At 59.4% G+C, this 15996-nt stretch overlaps 1 protein-coding gene across 3 annotated transcripts; it reads right to left on the bottom strand.

Annotated features, from left to right (window-relative positions):
* Positions 1-583: 583 nt before the first annotated feature.
* VEGFA (vascular endothelial growth factor A) lies at positions 584-13756 on the bottom strand (the record flags this gene model as incomplete). Of its 3 annotated transcripts, XM_079712132.1 has the most annotated exons (7): positions 584-605; positions 2781-2912; positions 5967-5996; positions 6337-6413; positions 7228-7424; positions 10619-10667; positions 13691-13756. In XM_079712132.1, 7 exons carry the CDS (start codon positions 13754-13756, stop codon positions 584-586), a joined length of 573 nt encoding a protein of 190 aa, XP_079568258.1. The 3 variants fall into 3 exon arrangements, with proteins under 3 accessions (XP_079568258.1, XP_079568259.1, XP_079568260.1); XM_079712133.1 differs by lacking the exon at positions 2781-2912; XM_079712134.1 differs by lacking the exons at positions 2781-2912; positions 5967-5996.
* Between the last annotated feature and the right edge of the window lie 2240 nt (positions 13757-15996).

Below are 15996 nucleotides of genomic sequence, written 5' to 3'. Positions count from 1 at the left end.
GGCTTCCCTAAGAGGGATAAAAAGATGATGCCAGAGTCTCTCCTTCCATCCTCTTCCCTGTCAGGATCTGGGTGGGGACATTCTCCTCCCAACTCAAGTCCACAGCAGTCAAATACATCCAGTGAAGACACCAATAACATTAGCAATGTTAATTTAAAAAAAAGAATATATATATTTTATATATATATATAAAATATATATATTTATTTTTATATATTTTATATATATATATAAACGTATGTATGTGGGTGGGTGTGTCTACAGGAATCCCAGAAATAAAACTCTCTAATCTTCCGGGCTCGGTGATTTAGCAGCAAGAGAAATAAAATGGCGATCCAATTCCAAGAGGGACCGTGCTGGGTCACCCGCCCGGGAACGCTTCTGCCGGAGTCTTGTGCTCCGGACCCAAAGTGCTCTGCGCACAGCCTCCTCTTCCTTCATGTCAGGTTTCTGGATTCAGGACTGTTCTGTTGATGGTGGTGGTGGTGCGGGGGCAGCGGCTATGGGTCATTCTGTGTCAGTCTTCCCTGGTGAGACGTCTCGTTCCCAAAACCCTGAGGGAGGCTCCTTCCTCCCACCCAGCTCACCGCCTTGGCTTGTCACATCTGCAGAGAACGGGAAACAGAGGCTGGGGGTTAGGGCCAGGGGAGGAGCCCCGGTGGGGAGGCTGCAGCCTCCCCTTCCTGCAGCCCGAGGCCAGCAGGGGAGAGGACAGAGAAAGCACGGTCCTGCCTCTGGGAGAGTGGCAGCTACGTCCGGGGCTCCCAGTCTGCCCTCTGGAGTTTACAGTCTAGTTGAGACAAGACAAAGACAGAATGACATCTCATCACAAGCAACAAATAAACATGTCCCAAAGAACAGTCCCTAGTTGACATTTAAGAGCTGATAGGTGAGCAAAGTTGGACCAAGTTAATCAGCAAAGCCTCCCTGCAGAAGGAGATGTTTCAGTGCAGTCCCTATGGTGCTGGTTTGGGGGAGCGAGTTGGGAGAGCAAAGGATACGGCCTGTGCAGAGGCCAAGCAGGCCAGGAAGCTGGGGAAGTGAGGCTCCCAAGAGAGGCGGAGCCAGCAGGGCTTGGGGCCCTGGGAGGGTGAGGGACACACCTCCCCTCGCCATGCCCACCGTCCTGGCCTCAGGTGCAGGCCCCAGGTACCAGGCTGCCTTACCTTTCCCATATGCTATTTAACTTAGGGTCGTGGAGGCAGAGGGGACTCCTAGAACTTTCCCATCATGCCCCTGCACCTGGGCTGCTCGCCTTTTACCCTCCCCACTTGAAGAGAGGTCAGAGCAGGCCCTGCCCTTCTGAGAGCCTAGGAATGGGGATCCTAAGCCTCCTATTTGAGGACTGAAATTCCCCCATACAGCCAGGTGAGAGGATGGGTTCGGGTAACTTCAGTTAGCCCCCAAGTCACTGCAGACATCCCCCTATCCCATCTCTGCAGAATGATCACCGTGGTAACCCTAAAATGGCAAATCCCTTATCTTCTCGGAGGCCCCTGGGAGATGTGGAGGCCCCTCAACCAGCCCTGGGGTGAGGCAGAGCCCCCAGCCCAGCACTCGTGTACACTTCCTGCCTTCACGTACCGCCAAGGCAGACAGAACCCACGGTAACACCCCCAGGGCCTGGTCCCCAGCCTCCCTGACACTCACAGGCCACAGGAACACGGGAGACGGGGGAGAGAGCTACACTCCAAGGACCCTGTTAACCAATGAGGCATCTGGACTACCTGGGGGCACCCTGGCCCTGCCCGGGAATCCCCATAAAAGCCTCTCCTTCCTGGGTGAAGCTTACGCTGGCCCAGAGGGCTCCTTGCCTTTGAGTACAGGCCAGACGGGTATAAACACCAGTGAGGCATCAAAAGATTGCCAGCCACCTGTCACGGCCCCGTGCTCTTGCCCTCACCCCTGAACTCGGTCATGTATTCACTCACGCACTTGACACTTCCTTGGTCCCTGGTGTGAACAAGGGACAGAGGCACAGATGCCTGGGGGGGGGGGTCATACAGATGAATAAAACCTATAGGCCCAGGTGTGAGGAGCTCACAGCCTAATATTAGGAGAATGGGTGTGGCTCCCTCCCTCCACCCATCCTAGGGGCATTTGGAAATAGGTGGGCTGTTTGGGGTTGTTGCCGTGATGACTGGAGTATTAAGGTATCTAGCGTCCCCTGATGTTAAATCTCCTATCTGCCCTAAACCAACAGGCAGAGCCCACGCCCTCCAGGACCCCAGTCTGAGGATGAACTCAAGCCCTGTCCCCAAGGAGAGACACTGAGGGGATGAGAAACCCAGCGGTGCAGACCTCAGAGGCGGTGGTGAGGCCCCGAAGTGTTTGCGCTTTGTAGAGGCAGCATCCCCCCACACCGGGAAGGGCCCTCCCTATTAGCAGCAGAGGTAGGAATCACGACGTCAGAACCAACAGCCACTACGAGCAGGACCACAGGACACAACACTCAGCCTGCGTCCACACCACCACAGGAAGCCACACTGGCCTGCCCACTCACGCAACCAGGGCAAGCTCTGAACTGGCCCCGGCGGGCCGGCCAGCACCTGCTGCCCAGCGCAGGGGCCCCGCGAGCAGAGAAGGCGGCAGTCACCAGGCAAGCAGCTAGAAGCTGAGCAAGCAGCTGGCCCCTTTCAGGTGCGCGTTCGCTCGCTCTCGCTCGCGCTCTCTCTCGCTCTCTCGCTCTCTCTCGCTCTCTCTCTCTCTCCCTCCCCCTCTCTCTCTCCCCATCTCTGTGCAAAGCCCCTCTCTGACTTGCTCGCCCTCTGGGAACCAACCTGCAAGTACGTTCGTTTAACTCAAGCTGCCTCGCCTTGCAACGCGAGTCTGTGTTTTTGCAGGAACATTTACACGTCTGCGGATCTTGTACAAACAAATGCTTTCTCCGCTCTGAGCAAGGCCCACAGGGACTGCAAAAGGCAAAAGGAAAGACATCTAAGCTAGAGCGTCAGCAGAGAGAGAGAAAAAAATCCATGCAACACCCCCTACCACGTCAGCAGCTGCACCCCACCCCGCTCACGGGCCCCACACCCTTCCACGCCCTGGAAGGGTCCGACGCCACAGCGGAAGACAAGAGAGAGCGGCGGAAAGAGGCAGCACTGGCTAGGAAGCCTGCCTGCAGGAAGAGGCGGACGCACACGGGCAGAATGCACGGACAGGGGTGCTGTAAGGGGCAGCGCTGTCCCACGGGCACAAGTGCAAGTCTCGGGCCACAGGGCCCCAACGGCTACCACCCCCGAAAAAGCACACCTTGACTCTCCACCTACTGGGGACGGCAATGGGGGCCACCTCCTCCCTGTGTGAAGGCTCATGCCCAGGCCCCTCCACCAAAGGGGGGCTGAAGCAGGGAGTGACGGCGGGCTAGGCCCAGAGGCGGGGTCCACAGGCCAGGCCACTGGTGGCCAAAGGGTGCCCCACAGCCTCAAACCCAGAGGAAGAGGCCACCCTACGGGAAGGCTTCTGTGGGTGCCATGGGTTGGGCTGGAATGGGGGCTCTCCTCCAGAGGCCCCAAGTCCACAGGGAGGGGCCGCAGTGGTGTTTGACGCCACATCCTCCTTCAGCCAACAACAAGCTGCCTCACCTCATCCGCGCCCCTTCCTCACGCCACGTCTGCCCTCCCCACCCCCACCCCCCAGCTTCCAGAGAAGTGCGGAAGCCTAGAGCAGTGGAAACCAGTTGGGTGAGCAGGCATCAGCGCCCGGCACCCGTGCCAACATGGGCCCGCCACCAGTGCCCAGTGGGTGAGGGGAAGGCGGTGGGTGCCCAGCCAAGCCAGAGGCCCCTCCCTGAGTCCTCCGGGCCCACTCTGCCCACCCTCCCACCCCCAACCCTGGACCAGCGATGCCACCACCACATCTACCCATCGGTGCCAATTAGTGGAGTGAGAGTGAGAGAGAGACACTAGGGAAGAGGGAGGATAGGAGCCAGGGAAGGGAGCAGGGGGGAGGCAGGGTTCCAGGGTCCTGCAGGCGTGAGTTTGATTGGGGGCTGGGGAGGCTCCAGGACACGGGGCAGCCGTGGCACCACGTACGCGCTCCAGGATTTATACCGGGATTTCTTGCGCTTTCTCTTTTGCCCCTTTCCCTTTCCTCGAACTGATTTTCTGGAAAATAAAAAAACAGAGACAGACAGAGAGAAAGCAAGGGGGTAGGGGAGAGGAAAGGAAGCAGTGAGGAGGGCAGGACACAGGACACGCTCCGAGGCACGAGGAAGATCTCGCACACGTGCACGCACGCGGGATGGGCCAGCGCGGCAAGCACTCAATGGTGCCTTCTTCTCACTTCACCCTCGGGCGGGGCGGCGGGGTCGGGGGCGGGTGGCAAACCCAGCTCCTAGCAAGGCTGTGTGTGTGGTGGGGGGAGCAGAGGCTGGGTGGAAGGCACTGGACCCAAAGGCCTCCGCGCTCATGGTGTCTCCTGGTCCCAGGCAGGGGGCAAAGCCTAGAGGGCAGGCTCTCTTCCCAGCATCCCGGAACAAGTCTGACGCTGAAGGGCAGGGGCCATAAGAGGCCAGAGTTTGGGGAGAAGGTCAGAGACCTGACTCGATGGGGGCCGAGGGAAGGGAGTGCAGGCTGTACTCCAGGCACCTTCTGCCTTCATTTCCAAGTACCAGAGCGAGGGGTCCCTCCAGGGGCCCTGCCTCTGTGAATCCCAATGTAGGGGAGCAGCTATCTTGGGAGCTGGCGCAAAACCAAGGGTGGCACATGAAAGGCGCCAGCCAGCCCAGCCGTAACCTGGGCTGAGAGGCGGGGCCCCAGGCAGGCAGCAGGGTGGGGTGGGAGTTAGGGAGGCGTGGGGAGGGGAGCCTGGGCGGCACTTGGCGAAGCGTCCTCTCCCCAGCCTGTCAAAGCCTCTGCTACACCATCTCACCAGACTCCTTTCGGAGACCAGGCGAAACCCCACTCTCCCTGTGGGCAAGGCAGGTGTTTGGGGAACAGGCAAGGGCGGCAAGCTGAAGCCTGTCCCTCTCAAGGGAACCAGCCCTCTCCACACCTGCCCGGCCCCAGAGAATGCCCCTCAGGATGGCTGCCACATGGGAGAAATGAAGGGGAAGGGATGGAGGAGAGGGGCAAGTCTGTTTCCTCTCGGGAGAAAGTTCTGGAGGAAGGAAGGTCTTCATTCACACGCGCACACACACTCTCTCTGTCTCTGAGCCTCCTGTCCCCAATCACTGCTCAGCAATCCTGAAGCTGGGGACTTAGGGAAGAGGCAAGGGGTTGAGGCCTAGGGGGCTTCAATGTCACCAGAGCGTTGGGGGCAGACAGGATGATGGGTGGGGGAAGGGCAGAGGTGCTCTCTCTCTCAGTCTCTTCCCCTGCGGGCTCTCTCCCATGCCAGCCACTCGCCCTGTCTTGAAGGATCACGGCTGCCAGACCTCACCCCCTGCTCTATCCTGACCTGACCCTCCACACTGAGCAACTGAAAGCCTCAGGAAATGGCCAACATTCACCTCTTTCTCCCTGGCCAAGGGGGCTGAGCGTCTCTGGCCTGCCTCACTCCCGCAGGAGGGCATGCACCAAGAAAACACCCCAGCTGGCCCCAAATCCAACCGCACCACCACTGCAGCCACCAAAAGAGGCCATTTCCTCTAACACACAAAAGCTGGCCTCTCTGCCACCCACTCCCTCTCCCTGCCATGGGTGACAGGAGGCTAGAGCAGGCCCGGGAGCCAGCATCCACAACGGCCCCCAACACACCAAGACCGCAAGTTCTGGCCGGGAATGGCCCGGAGATGCATCGTCCCTTCCAAAGGAAGTTCCAGGCACCAGGCTGGGTTTTGTCAGTTGTTCCATAGCCATAATCCTGGAGTTTGCTCCATCCCATTGCTGCCACCACAAGTCCCCATGAAACCAACTCTCAGACCCAGTGAAGCCATCAGACCCCCCTGAGAGAGGAAGCCAAGAGCCCCAAACCAAGACAACCAGCCAAGTAGAGGGAGAAGAGCGAAAGTCATGGCCACTTACTTTTCTTGCCTTGCTCTATCTTTCTTTGGTCTGCAGTGGGTAGAGAAAAAGAAAAGAACAAAACGGAGAGGAGTTCAGATGGTGATGGTAATGAGAACAATAATAATAAAAACTTAACATAGTATTTACGATACATCAGTACAGTTTTAAACTCTTGACATATAATAACTCATTTAATCCTTATAACAACACTAGGCAGTACATACTATTATTGTGCCCATTTTACAGATGTGGAAACTGAGGCACATTGAAGTTGGAAGGTGGAAATGGGCTAACAAGTGGAACGTACTTAACCCTGGCCTAGAGTGGGCCCCCTGAATTCGTTCAGCAGCCATTCACTGAACAAATGACTCCGTGACTCCATCCTTACCTGCATTCACATTTGTTGTGCTGTAGGAAGCTCATCTCTCCTATGTGCTGGCCTTGGTGAGGTTTGATCCGCATAATCTGGAGGGAAAGGAAGCAGATCACAGCAGTTAGTGACCCAGCCAGCCATACCCAGGTGGGAGACCCCACGGCTCCTGCCGCTCGGCACCCAGGGGTTCTACAGAGCAGGGAAGGGTGGTGGAAGTACGGGGGGACCAGGGGCTCTACCAGAAAGAGCCTCAGGCCCACCCCAACTCCCCCCGCCCCGCTGACCTCGAGGAGCCCCTGCTTCTCTTGAGGGCAGACATGGCTTCAGGGTTGGCCAGGCTGGGAATTTGGGTCCTGGGTTCTTGCCACTCCCCATCCCTCCCCTCCTCTTATCCCCTCCAGGCTTCACCCTACCCCCAGTAACTACCCAAGAGCCACCCACTCCTCCCTGGGGTCTCAGAGTTCCCTCCAGCCCCATCCAGGCTGAGATGTGCCCCATCACCAGGCAGTACCAAACGACTGGCTTTTTAAACTCTCCACAGACCAGGCTCATCCAGCTTCCCAAACAGAGCCCCCAGGGAGGGAGGGCTCTCTCCCTCCTAGAGAGAAAGGGAGGGGCTCCTGTCACAGGTGTCAGCCCCCTCCTGAGCTCAGGGGACAGAGATCAGGGAGGAGGAGGAGGTGGTCGGGGCTTGCTGGAAACCTGGGCTCAAAAATGCAAGCATCTCTTTCTCCAAAGAGGGTAAGACCTCCATATTTCCCCTTGACTGACCCAGGGGCGAGAGCTGGGCAAGGCAAGCCTGGCTCCTCCCTTCGAGAGCTGCCCAGGAGAGGGCCGGGGACCACCTGTTGGCAAAGCCTAATGCCCCCCCACGCAGCCCCTCCCCCACTCCCCACAGGTGCCCACCTGCATGGTGATGTTGAACTCTTCAGTGGGCACACACTCCAGACCCTCGTCATTGCAGCAGCCTCCACACCGCATCAGGGGCACACAGGACGGCTTGAAGATGTACTCGATCTCATCGGGGTACTCCTGGAAGATGTCCACCAGGGTCTCAATTGGACGGCAGTAGCTGCGCTGGTAGACGTCCATGAACTTCACCACTGCATGGCAGGGGGTGACACATGAGCCCAGCAGGTCACTTTAGAGGTGGCCGGCCCTTCTTTCCACCCAGCTCTGTAAGGCCACTCCTTTCTGTGAGAGGTACTCACTATAGTCCTTCTGAAAATCTAACTTAAGTCTCTTGGCTGCGGTTGAAGTCCTTTCCTAGCTTTCCACCACCAACACTGATAAAGGCCTGTTTTTATGCCAAAGATCACATGGCACTGATGTCAGGTGCTAAGGGAGTCGGCCTGCACATCTGATCCCCTTGCCTCGCCATGACAGCCAAGCCAATCCCTAGGTCAACCTTGATGCCAGAGGACAGTCTGAGTATGAGTATACCTGTTGGGGGTCTCTAAGCTTCCCGTGAAAGGAGGAGCAGCCAGCTTGGCAAACCCACTCTCCATTTCCCTCCAGCTCCCCACAATAACTGCCATACCATTAACCAACAACCACTTACTGAGCACTTCTTATGTGCTGGGCACTGTGTACAGGAGTCCATAGGTGTCACCCCAAACAATTCTCCCCCCCATGGTACTCTGAGGTTCTAGTAGGACCCCCCATTTTACAAATGGGGAACTAGAGGCTTACAGAGGCTGAGTAACTGGCTCCAAGGCCACACTGCCAGTAAGTAACAGAGTTAAAGTCAACTCTGACATCAAAGCCTTCCCAAGCCAACATCCTATGAAACAGAGGGGAAGCATCAGGGGGCACTTTGCCACCTGCCAGACCCCCTCCCCAAACTCGGGCTGAGGAGGTGGTGGGCATTGGCACAGGGGTTGGGTCTGCCTGGAAACAGCAGGTGGCTATGGGCGGGAACACTGTGCTGGACCTGCCAGCCACCGATAACCCCACCCAGGAGGGCAAACTGCTTGCATCATGGAAAAAACGGTGCCGCCACTGCAGTCACGGAGCGTTTCTAGAAGCTGATCTGGAGGGAGACCAGGGTAAAGACAACTTCCCAGGCTGGCCGTGGAGCCTGGGGTGCACCGGAGCATGAAGGGGTAATTCTGGGCCACAGAGGTAGGGCCCCTGAGAATAAATAAAGTCAGAACTCTGAATGACTACTCCAAATTGTGGCCTGGCCTGCCACTCCCCATCACCCCTCCACCACCACCACAGAGCAATCCTGTCCCTGAAATGAGTTTCCCCTGAATAGAAGGGAAGAAGCAGCACCCAGCCAGCGAGGAAGCCCGGGCTCTGGCCAGGACTTGGTGTGACCTTGGGACAGTTCCTCCCTCTCTAGGGCTCAGACTCTGCACATCTGTGTAAGCGGGTTGGGCTGATCTCTAAAGACACTGAAACAGAGGTTGAAGTATAGGGTTTTGCCTTCCATCTCCAGCCCTAAGAACAAGCGCCCTTTTCTCAGCCCAGGTGACACAAGGTTAGAACCCCACCAAGACATCTGAAGGGCATACCCCCAGCTGCCTCTTCCCAGAGGCCATAGCTGAGCCTCTCCTCACTCCTCCCTCCAGAGTGGTGAAGGAAGATGAGCCTGGGTGCTGGGGAGGGGGGTATATATAGTGGATTAGGGAGAATGTGAGGAACTGAGGGGAAGTGGGGAGGCTATACGTGTGAAAACAGGAAGGAAAACAGTGGGGGCTCCCAAGCCAGTCCTTGGCCTTGCCTGAGGTCTCTGCTTCCCCATCCAGACAATGGGCACAGAATTCCCCACCGCTACAAGGGTTAGGATCAAGCGTCATCAAAAAGAGTATAAACAAGACCAGGGATCTGAAAAAGTCCTTTTGTAAGCCAAGTCTATATTGAAGAAGATGACTAATCAAGAATTCTTGCCCTGACACTTCGTCGTGGCTGGGGATAGAGGTGGCCAAGACTTCAGGGCCACAAGGACAGGACGGCAGAACAGTCTGGCCTGGGTCATGGCAGTTGGTAGCTGATGGTAAAAAGATCCAGGGTGGAAATTCCTTGGAAAAGCTCCCTGGAATCCTCAAGGCCCACAGGAGGTAGAGGGGGGTGACTTCACCACACCCTTCGCACCCCAGCCAATACCTCCAAGGAAAGCTGCCCTGCTTTTGCTCAGGCATGGGTGCACATACACTCCAACTTCAGGCTTCGTGGTTTTCCTTATTTCTCTAAGACAACCTTTACCCCAGCAAACAAAGACCATTTGTCTTGCCTCTCCCAGACCTCAGAGAGAGACCAGTGGAGGCTGAGGCGGGGTGGGTGCACCCTGGGAGCGGAGGCCTGTCAGTGGCACAGGTGCAGAAGCCAGGCCCTGGGTCAAGGAAAGGGCTCCTGAGTGAGGAAGGAGGCAGAACTGGCCAGGCATCACCACCAGCCTGGGGAGTAGAAACACTGCCCCTGGCCACCATCCGGGCCACTGGATTTGGGTCAGGGAAACTCGCCTGGAGGAAGAGCCCAGGGCCTTCCCTTCTCAGAGGTGGGGAGCTGGGGGAGTGGCACATCAGGCTGCAGCAGAGGCCACATTCAGTAGTGGGGAGAGCCAGGGCATCCCTAGAGAAATGGGAGGATCTGTACTCCAAACCGCAGCAAACAAAAGGCAGGCAGACTCAGGCTGGGCAGAGGGGCGGGGCTCCTGGGAGCTACAGCCAGCCCTCTGCTGGACCAAGAGGGAAGTTCACAAGCACCCAAACCTACTCCCCAGGAGGGCAGGGGGAGGCTATAGGGCTTTCTCTCTCCACCCCCAAAGGAATGCCAAGGTGGGGAGGGAGTTCCATGAGCCTGGGCCCTCTGCACCTCCAGCTCGTACACAGCCAGCAATCTAGACAGCAGGGGTCACAGCCTCTGCCACACAGACCCCACAGGTGGAATCTGGCTGGGTTGTAAGTGACATGGAGTATCCATCCTCCCCGGGGAGCAGGGGGGACAAGGGACACCTCCCCTGACACCTGGGATCCTTGAACACTATTTGTCTTCCTGGTCTGTGCTCGCAACTCCCTCTCCAAATAAAATTGTACTGGAAAGAGCAGAAGAAAAAGACCACAAGTCCTATTTCTAGCCGTGGTCTGAGTAGTACAGACAGAGTCCTCCAGAATGGAAGGGTTAATCTCCCGGAGCTCACCTTTTCCTTTCTAGATCCCCAGATTCCTGTGCCCCTTCCCCACCCAAACCCCAACAGACCTGAGAAGGAACCGGGCCTTCCCACCCATGCCCTGGGGGATCAAGCGACGCCCCCCCATCCATGTGCAGGGGTGGGCGTTGGGGGAGGACTTACCTTCGTGAGGTTTCTGCTCTCCTTCTGCCATGGGTGCAGCCTGGGACCACTGAAGACAAAACAAAGAACGAAGAATGGGCATGGGCAGAAGCGGGGATGCACAGACCCAGCCACCCCGCCCCTGCTCCCTCCTTAAGTCCCTCCCAACCCGCAGCCTCTGGCTTCTCCGGGGCTTCTGAATGGAGCAGGGCACCCCCGGGGGCTTCTCCACAGCACAAAGCACCACCCCTGGACTGCTCCAGTTCTGAAGCCAAGGAAGATAAAGACTGACCAGATATTGGGGGGGGGGGAGCTCAAAACACAGGAGGAAAACACCAGAATGCTGTGCTGCCCAGGTCCCTGCCCCTCCCCCACATTGCCCATTCCCAGCCCTCACCGGCCCCTTGCTGAGCTAAAAGAAGTGAAGTCTCTCAGCCCCCCTGACTCCCTGGTCCAAAGCCACGGGTAAGTATTAAGGTCAAACAGGAGGACAAATTTGGACTGGGGCAGGAAGGAAGGACTGGGGGTGAGAAAAACAACATGGTGACCTTCTCCTGCTGACATAACAAATACCAGGGTGCGCTGGTGCTGGGGGGGGGCGGTACAGAGGACCGAAGGGCACCAAGCACCCTCCCCCATCCAAACTCTTCTATTCTCAGGAATACTTAGCAAAGCCACAGGTTGCCTAGAGGGTAAAACATGGGAGGAAACCCTGGGGGAGGGGAGGGCCCCATTTTCCCTGCGCACCCATCTCCCTAGAGCCTGAATTTATCTCCAAAGCCCCGAGCCTCGCGCTCCCACCTTGTTCCCTGGTTTCCTCTCCCTCCCAGACTGAGGGGGGTCCCAAGTCCCTCTCACCTGCTGGGCACCTTCCTCAAAGGCAACCAGGGAAGCCTTTTATGCCCTAGCACTGCCCAACCCCTAGGGGGCCCCCTGCACTACCTAGGCCTGAGGCCTCTCATCCCTCCCCACCCCCACCAGATCATTCCTCCCCTCCCCAGAAGCTGTGAAGGTCAACTAGCCCAACCATGTGGACCTGACAGCACCCCACAGGCAAAGGCTTCTCCCAGCCCTTCCAGAGGGTCTCCAGTTGTCACCAACTGCCCACCCCACCTGCCCCTCTTTTGGGGCAGATCCCGAGCAGCAGAGCTGCGCTCTAGCCCACAGAACTGCAGACTCTGCAGAGACTCTGACTGTCTGTCTGTCTCTCTCCTTCCCACACCACCCCCCAATACACCCCAGACCCCCAGCCTTGCCTCCAGGGCCAAGGTCAGATAACAGTTTCCAGGATCCCAGCTGGAGCCTCCCCCTACAGTTCCCTCAGGGACCCCCCTGGAGTCTCTGCCTCAGCCCCTCACCCATCTCCACGGCAGCCCCTGGCTTCCCTCTGCCAACATTCTGCCTATGCCCTCCACTCCTCCTGGGCCCCAAAGAGCAAAGGGGTCAGAAACTTCATACCCCCTCCAAGTCCAGGGGGCACTGGGAGGGGCAGTTCTGGGCGGGGAGGGGCCAGGTGCCCTTCTCTGGGGGCCTCTGAAGGTCACACTGTGGCCAGGCGGCCTCTCCTCCCCCTCCCCCCCCCTTGGAGGCCTGGAGCCAAGGCCTTTGTGCCAGGGTCTGAGGAACTCCGGGAGGCAGCAGGGACCCCAGCCCATTTTCTTCCTTCTGCCACTCTCTAAGGGGATTCTGTGGCTAAAGGAAGAGCGGAAAAGGATCTCTTAGGTGGTTTGGGGAAGCAAGGTGGGTGGGCAAGTTTGGAGTTCCGAAAAAACCACCTGCTCCTGCTCCAACGCCCATTTCACCAGAACAAAGTGTGTTTGCAAGGCTGGCAGGAGCTCCCTCCAAAGGTTCGGGGAGGGCTAGTCCCACACGGCCCATGTCACAGCAAATTTCAAACCATTTTTCCAAAAAGTGTAAAGTGGGATGAGGACCCTCTAAACCCTCCCTTAGGCCACCCCCATGAAAGCTAAAGCACAGCTCACTCGGAAGTGTGGGGGAGGGGAGGGAAGCAGACTGTCACCAAGTCGGGACTTTAGGTTGAGTCTCGACAAAGCACCCGGCTGGGCCCAGGCAGCCCGACTCCTGACAGCGATCATTCTTTTCCCGGACTCTGGGGCCGGAGAGAGGTTAGATGGGTCTTCTCAGCAGAGGGGAATAAAAAATAAAGAGGTGGCAGGGGCTTCTCTTCGAGCAGAGAGGAAATGGGGAAGGGACGTTAGGAAATTCCTCCTAGGAGGGGGTTAAGGGCTGGGGACAGCGGGAAGGAATAGGGGTGGTTCTCCGGGTCCTCTGCATGGGACTACCTCGAGAGGTCACCTTCCCGCGGAGGGCAGGCGGGGGGAGGGGCGCCGCTCGCCGCCCCGGGTTCCCCGCTCGGGCCGCCGCGGCTCCGGGAACACGCGGCCGGCCAGGCCCGGGCTGATGTAATCGGCTCCGCGCCGCGCGCGCCCGGCCGGGCGGGGGAGGGCGGGCACCGAGCGGGACGCGAGCTGGGACGGGCGGGGGTGGTGCGGCGCAGGTGGCCCGGCGGAGAGGGGGGGTCCCAGCAGCAATCCACCCCAAAACTTTTCCCCAACTCGAGACGAGGGCCGCAGAGATCGAGAGGCAGTGACAGCAAGCCCCTCTCTCGCCTGCACCCTGCCTCCTCCACGCTCTCTGCCCTCCCCCGGTCCAAGGTCCGAGCACCCCCACCCCCGCCCGCTGGGCTCCGGCTCCCGCCCCCGCTGCCCGGACTTCCAGTTCGTCGGGGACCAGCGGCCGGGAGCAAACTTCAGCCGCCAGCGGCAGCGCAAGCCCAGCCCCCTCAGCTGCCTCCTCCGGCTCCCGCCCTCCGCTGGTCGGCCCAGATCCTACGTGCGGTAACTCTGGTGGGTGGGCAGGGCCCGCGTGGGCGGTGAGACTGTGTCCCGGTGTCCTCCCACCTAGCGCGCGCCCCCTCCCCCTACACGTATGAAGATAGAGGCGAAGCCGCGCGCCTGGTGCCCAAGGACCCGCGTGGGGCACTGAGCCCCCACGCGCGCACTCGCATGCACGTCCCCAGCCGGGAGAGGCGCTCGCAGCGGCTCGCGGCGCCAGGCGGGCACGGCGGCTTACCTTGGCATGGTGGAGGTAGAGCAGCAAGGCAAGGCTCCAATGCACCCAAGAGAGCAGAAAGTTCATGGTTTCGGAGGCCCGGCCGGGGCCGGCGCGGCTCGCGCTCCCTCTCCGGCTCGGGCTGCGGGGCGGCCCGCTCTCCTCGGCGCCCAGGCGGGGGCCTCTTCCTCCCGGAGCCGAGGCCCGGGCCAGGGCCTGAGGCGCGCGCGCGGCTGGAGCACTGTCTGTGCACACAGCCGCGTCACCCGTCCATGAGCCCGGCTTCCGAGAGCCGAGTCGCCACCGCGGCCCCCTCTCCTCTTCCTTCTCTTCTTCCTCCTCCCCCTCCTCGGACTGCGGCTCCTCCCGGCCCGAGCTAGCACTTCTCCCGGTTCCGCTCGGCTCGGCTGCCCCGGCGCGGACCACGGCTCCTCCGGAGCGAGAACAGCCCAGAAGTTGGACGAAAAGTTTCAGTGCAACGCCGCGAGCCCCGACCCCCTCCACCCCGCCTCCGGGCGCGGGCTCCGGCTCCTGCCCGCGGCTAGCCGCCGCGTCCACCGTCGGCCGCCGGCCGGGGAGGAGGTGGGCGCTGGGGCAGGGGGCGGTGTCTGTCTGTCTGTCCGTCAGCGCTGCTGGTCCGACGTGGGATCCCGAGGGGGAGGGCTCGCGCCGCGCTCTGGCGGTCACCCCCAAAATCAGGTCACTCACTTTGCCCCTGTCCCTCTCGTTTCTCGCTCGCCAGCGCGCGCTCTCTGACCCGGTCTCTCTATCTTCCTCCACTTCTTTGGAGCTCTTGCTACCTCTTGCTTCTCTGCTGGTTTCCAAAATCCGAAGTGATTTGGGGGAGTAAGGAGCAATCTCCCCAAACGGTCGGCCCGATTTAGCGGGGAATGGGAAGCAAAAATAAATTAAAAGGGGGAAAGAATACGGTTTAAAAAAAAATGTTTCAGAATAAAAGGAGGAGGGTAAACCCTGAATAAATGAATATCAAATTCCAGTGCGGAGACTCCTGGCTGGTGACCCCGCTGGTTCGTCCGCCTCCCCGATGCGTCTCCCGACCGAGCGCCGCTGCCGCCGGCTCCACTCGCCCCCCGCGCTGCGGCCTCCTTGCAGCCCGGCTGCCCCAAGCCTCTGCGCTCCTCACCGCTCCGAGCCGACTAAAAAGAAGGCCTGGCCCCGCCCCGACACGCCCAGGGGCGGGAACAGGCCCAGCCTCGGCTCCTTGAGTCCGTCCCCTCCGCGCGTCTTCGGCCCCTGGCGCTGCCTTCGCCAGGGGACCCCAAGCGAAGCCTGGGCCCCCACCGACACCAGCGAAGCGAAACCTCGACCCCCCCCCCAAGGTTCACAGCCTGAAAATTACCTATGCGCCCCCCTTTGCCCGGAGACACACACGCCCGCGCGGTATTTGGGGGGAGGGTACAGGAAAGTGAGGTTATGTGCGGACAGGACTTGAGAGCTATTCCCTCTATGCTGGGAATATTGGAGAGGTCAGGGGTTTGGGGGAGTCGGAAGGGGACTGGTGTAAAGAGGGACACACAGATTTACTGGAATCCTGGGGTGACCCCTGGCCTTCTCCCCCGCTCCAACACTCTCAGCAACCCCCCCCAACACACTCAAACGCGTCCTCACTCTCACGCAGATGCTGCTCTCCCTCTCCCAAGTTCACCCAGCTTCCCTGTGGTGGCTGAGCGCCCCCTAGTGACTACCGTCTGCACACCCCACCTCCGGTTCGAGAGGCCTCAGGAAGAGGGTTGAGGGAGATTACCCCTGATATCCCCATTTCTGACCTCTCAAACAGTGGCATGTTTGGGACTCAAATGGCCCCATGTGCACAGAGCCCAGTGCTGGGCACAGAGGGCATGATGTATCCATCTGGACACTGTGCCCTTCTGGAGACCTCATCTGGCCTGTTGCAGCCAACAGGCTGGGGTGACTGGGGTCCTTTGGGAAGTGTTCAGGGAGTCTCCCCTGGGGAGAAGTATTTGGCACCATGTTCGTGGGGCTGAGAACAGGAAGCCGTGTGGTTCTGGGGTTAGTCAGTGGCGCAGAGGGAAGAGGACCTGTTGGAGCCCACGTATGCACTGTGGAGTCTGGCAGAGCCCAAAGGGAGAGGCAGCTGGGCAGACAGAGGCCCTTGTTCCTGCTTCCCGCCCCCCCCCCCCGAGATGCTGCCAGGGAACTGAGGCCAGGGGGCTGGTGGGGGCGGATGGAGGCCAGGGCCTGAGTGATGATTCAAACCTACTCACCAGCACTAAGGAACGTCTGTAGGCCAGCTGCCCAGAGCTCCCACCAGGCCGGAGGCCAAGGCTTCTATCAGCCCCAGAGTC

This window comes from Hyperoodon ampullatus (genome assembly GCF_949752795.1).
Source record: "Hyperoodon ampullatus genome assembly, chromosome: 10".
In the NCBI taxonomy this organism is placed as follows: domain Eukaryota; kingdom Metazoa; phylum Chordata; class Mammalia; order Artiodactyla; family Ziphiidae; genus Hyperoodon; species Hyperoodon ampullatus.
This window is presented reverse-complemented; position numbering and strand designations above follow the sequence as displayed.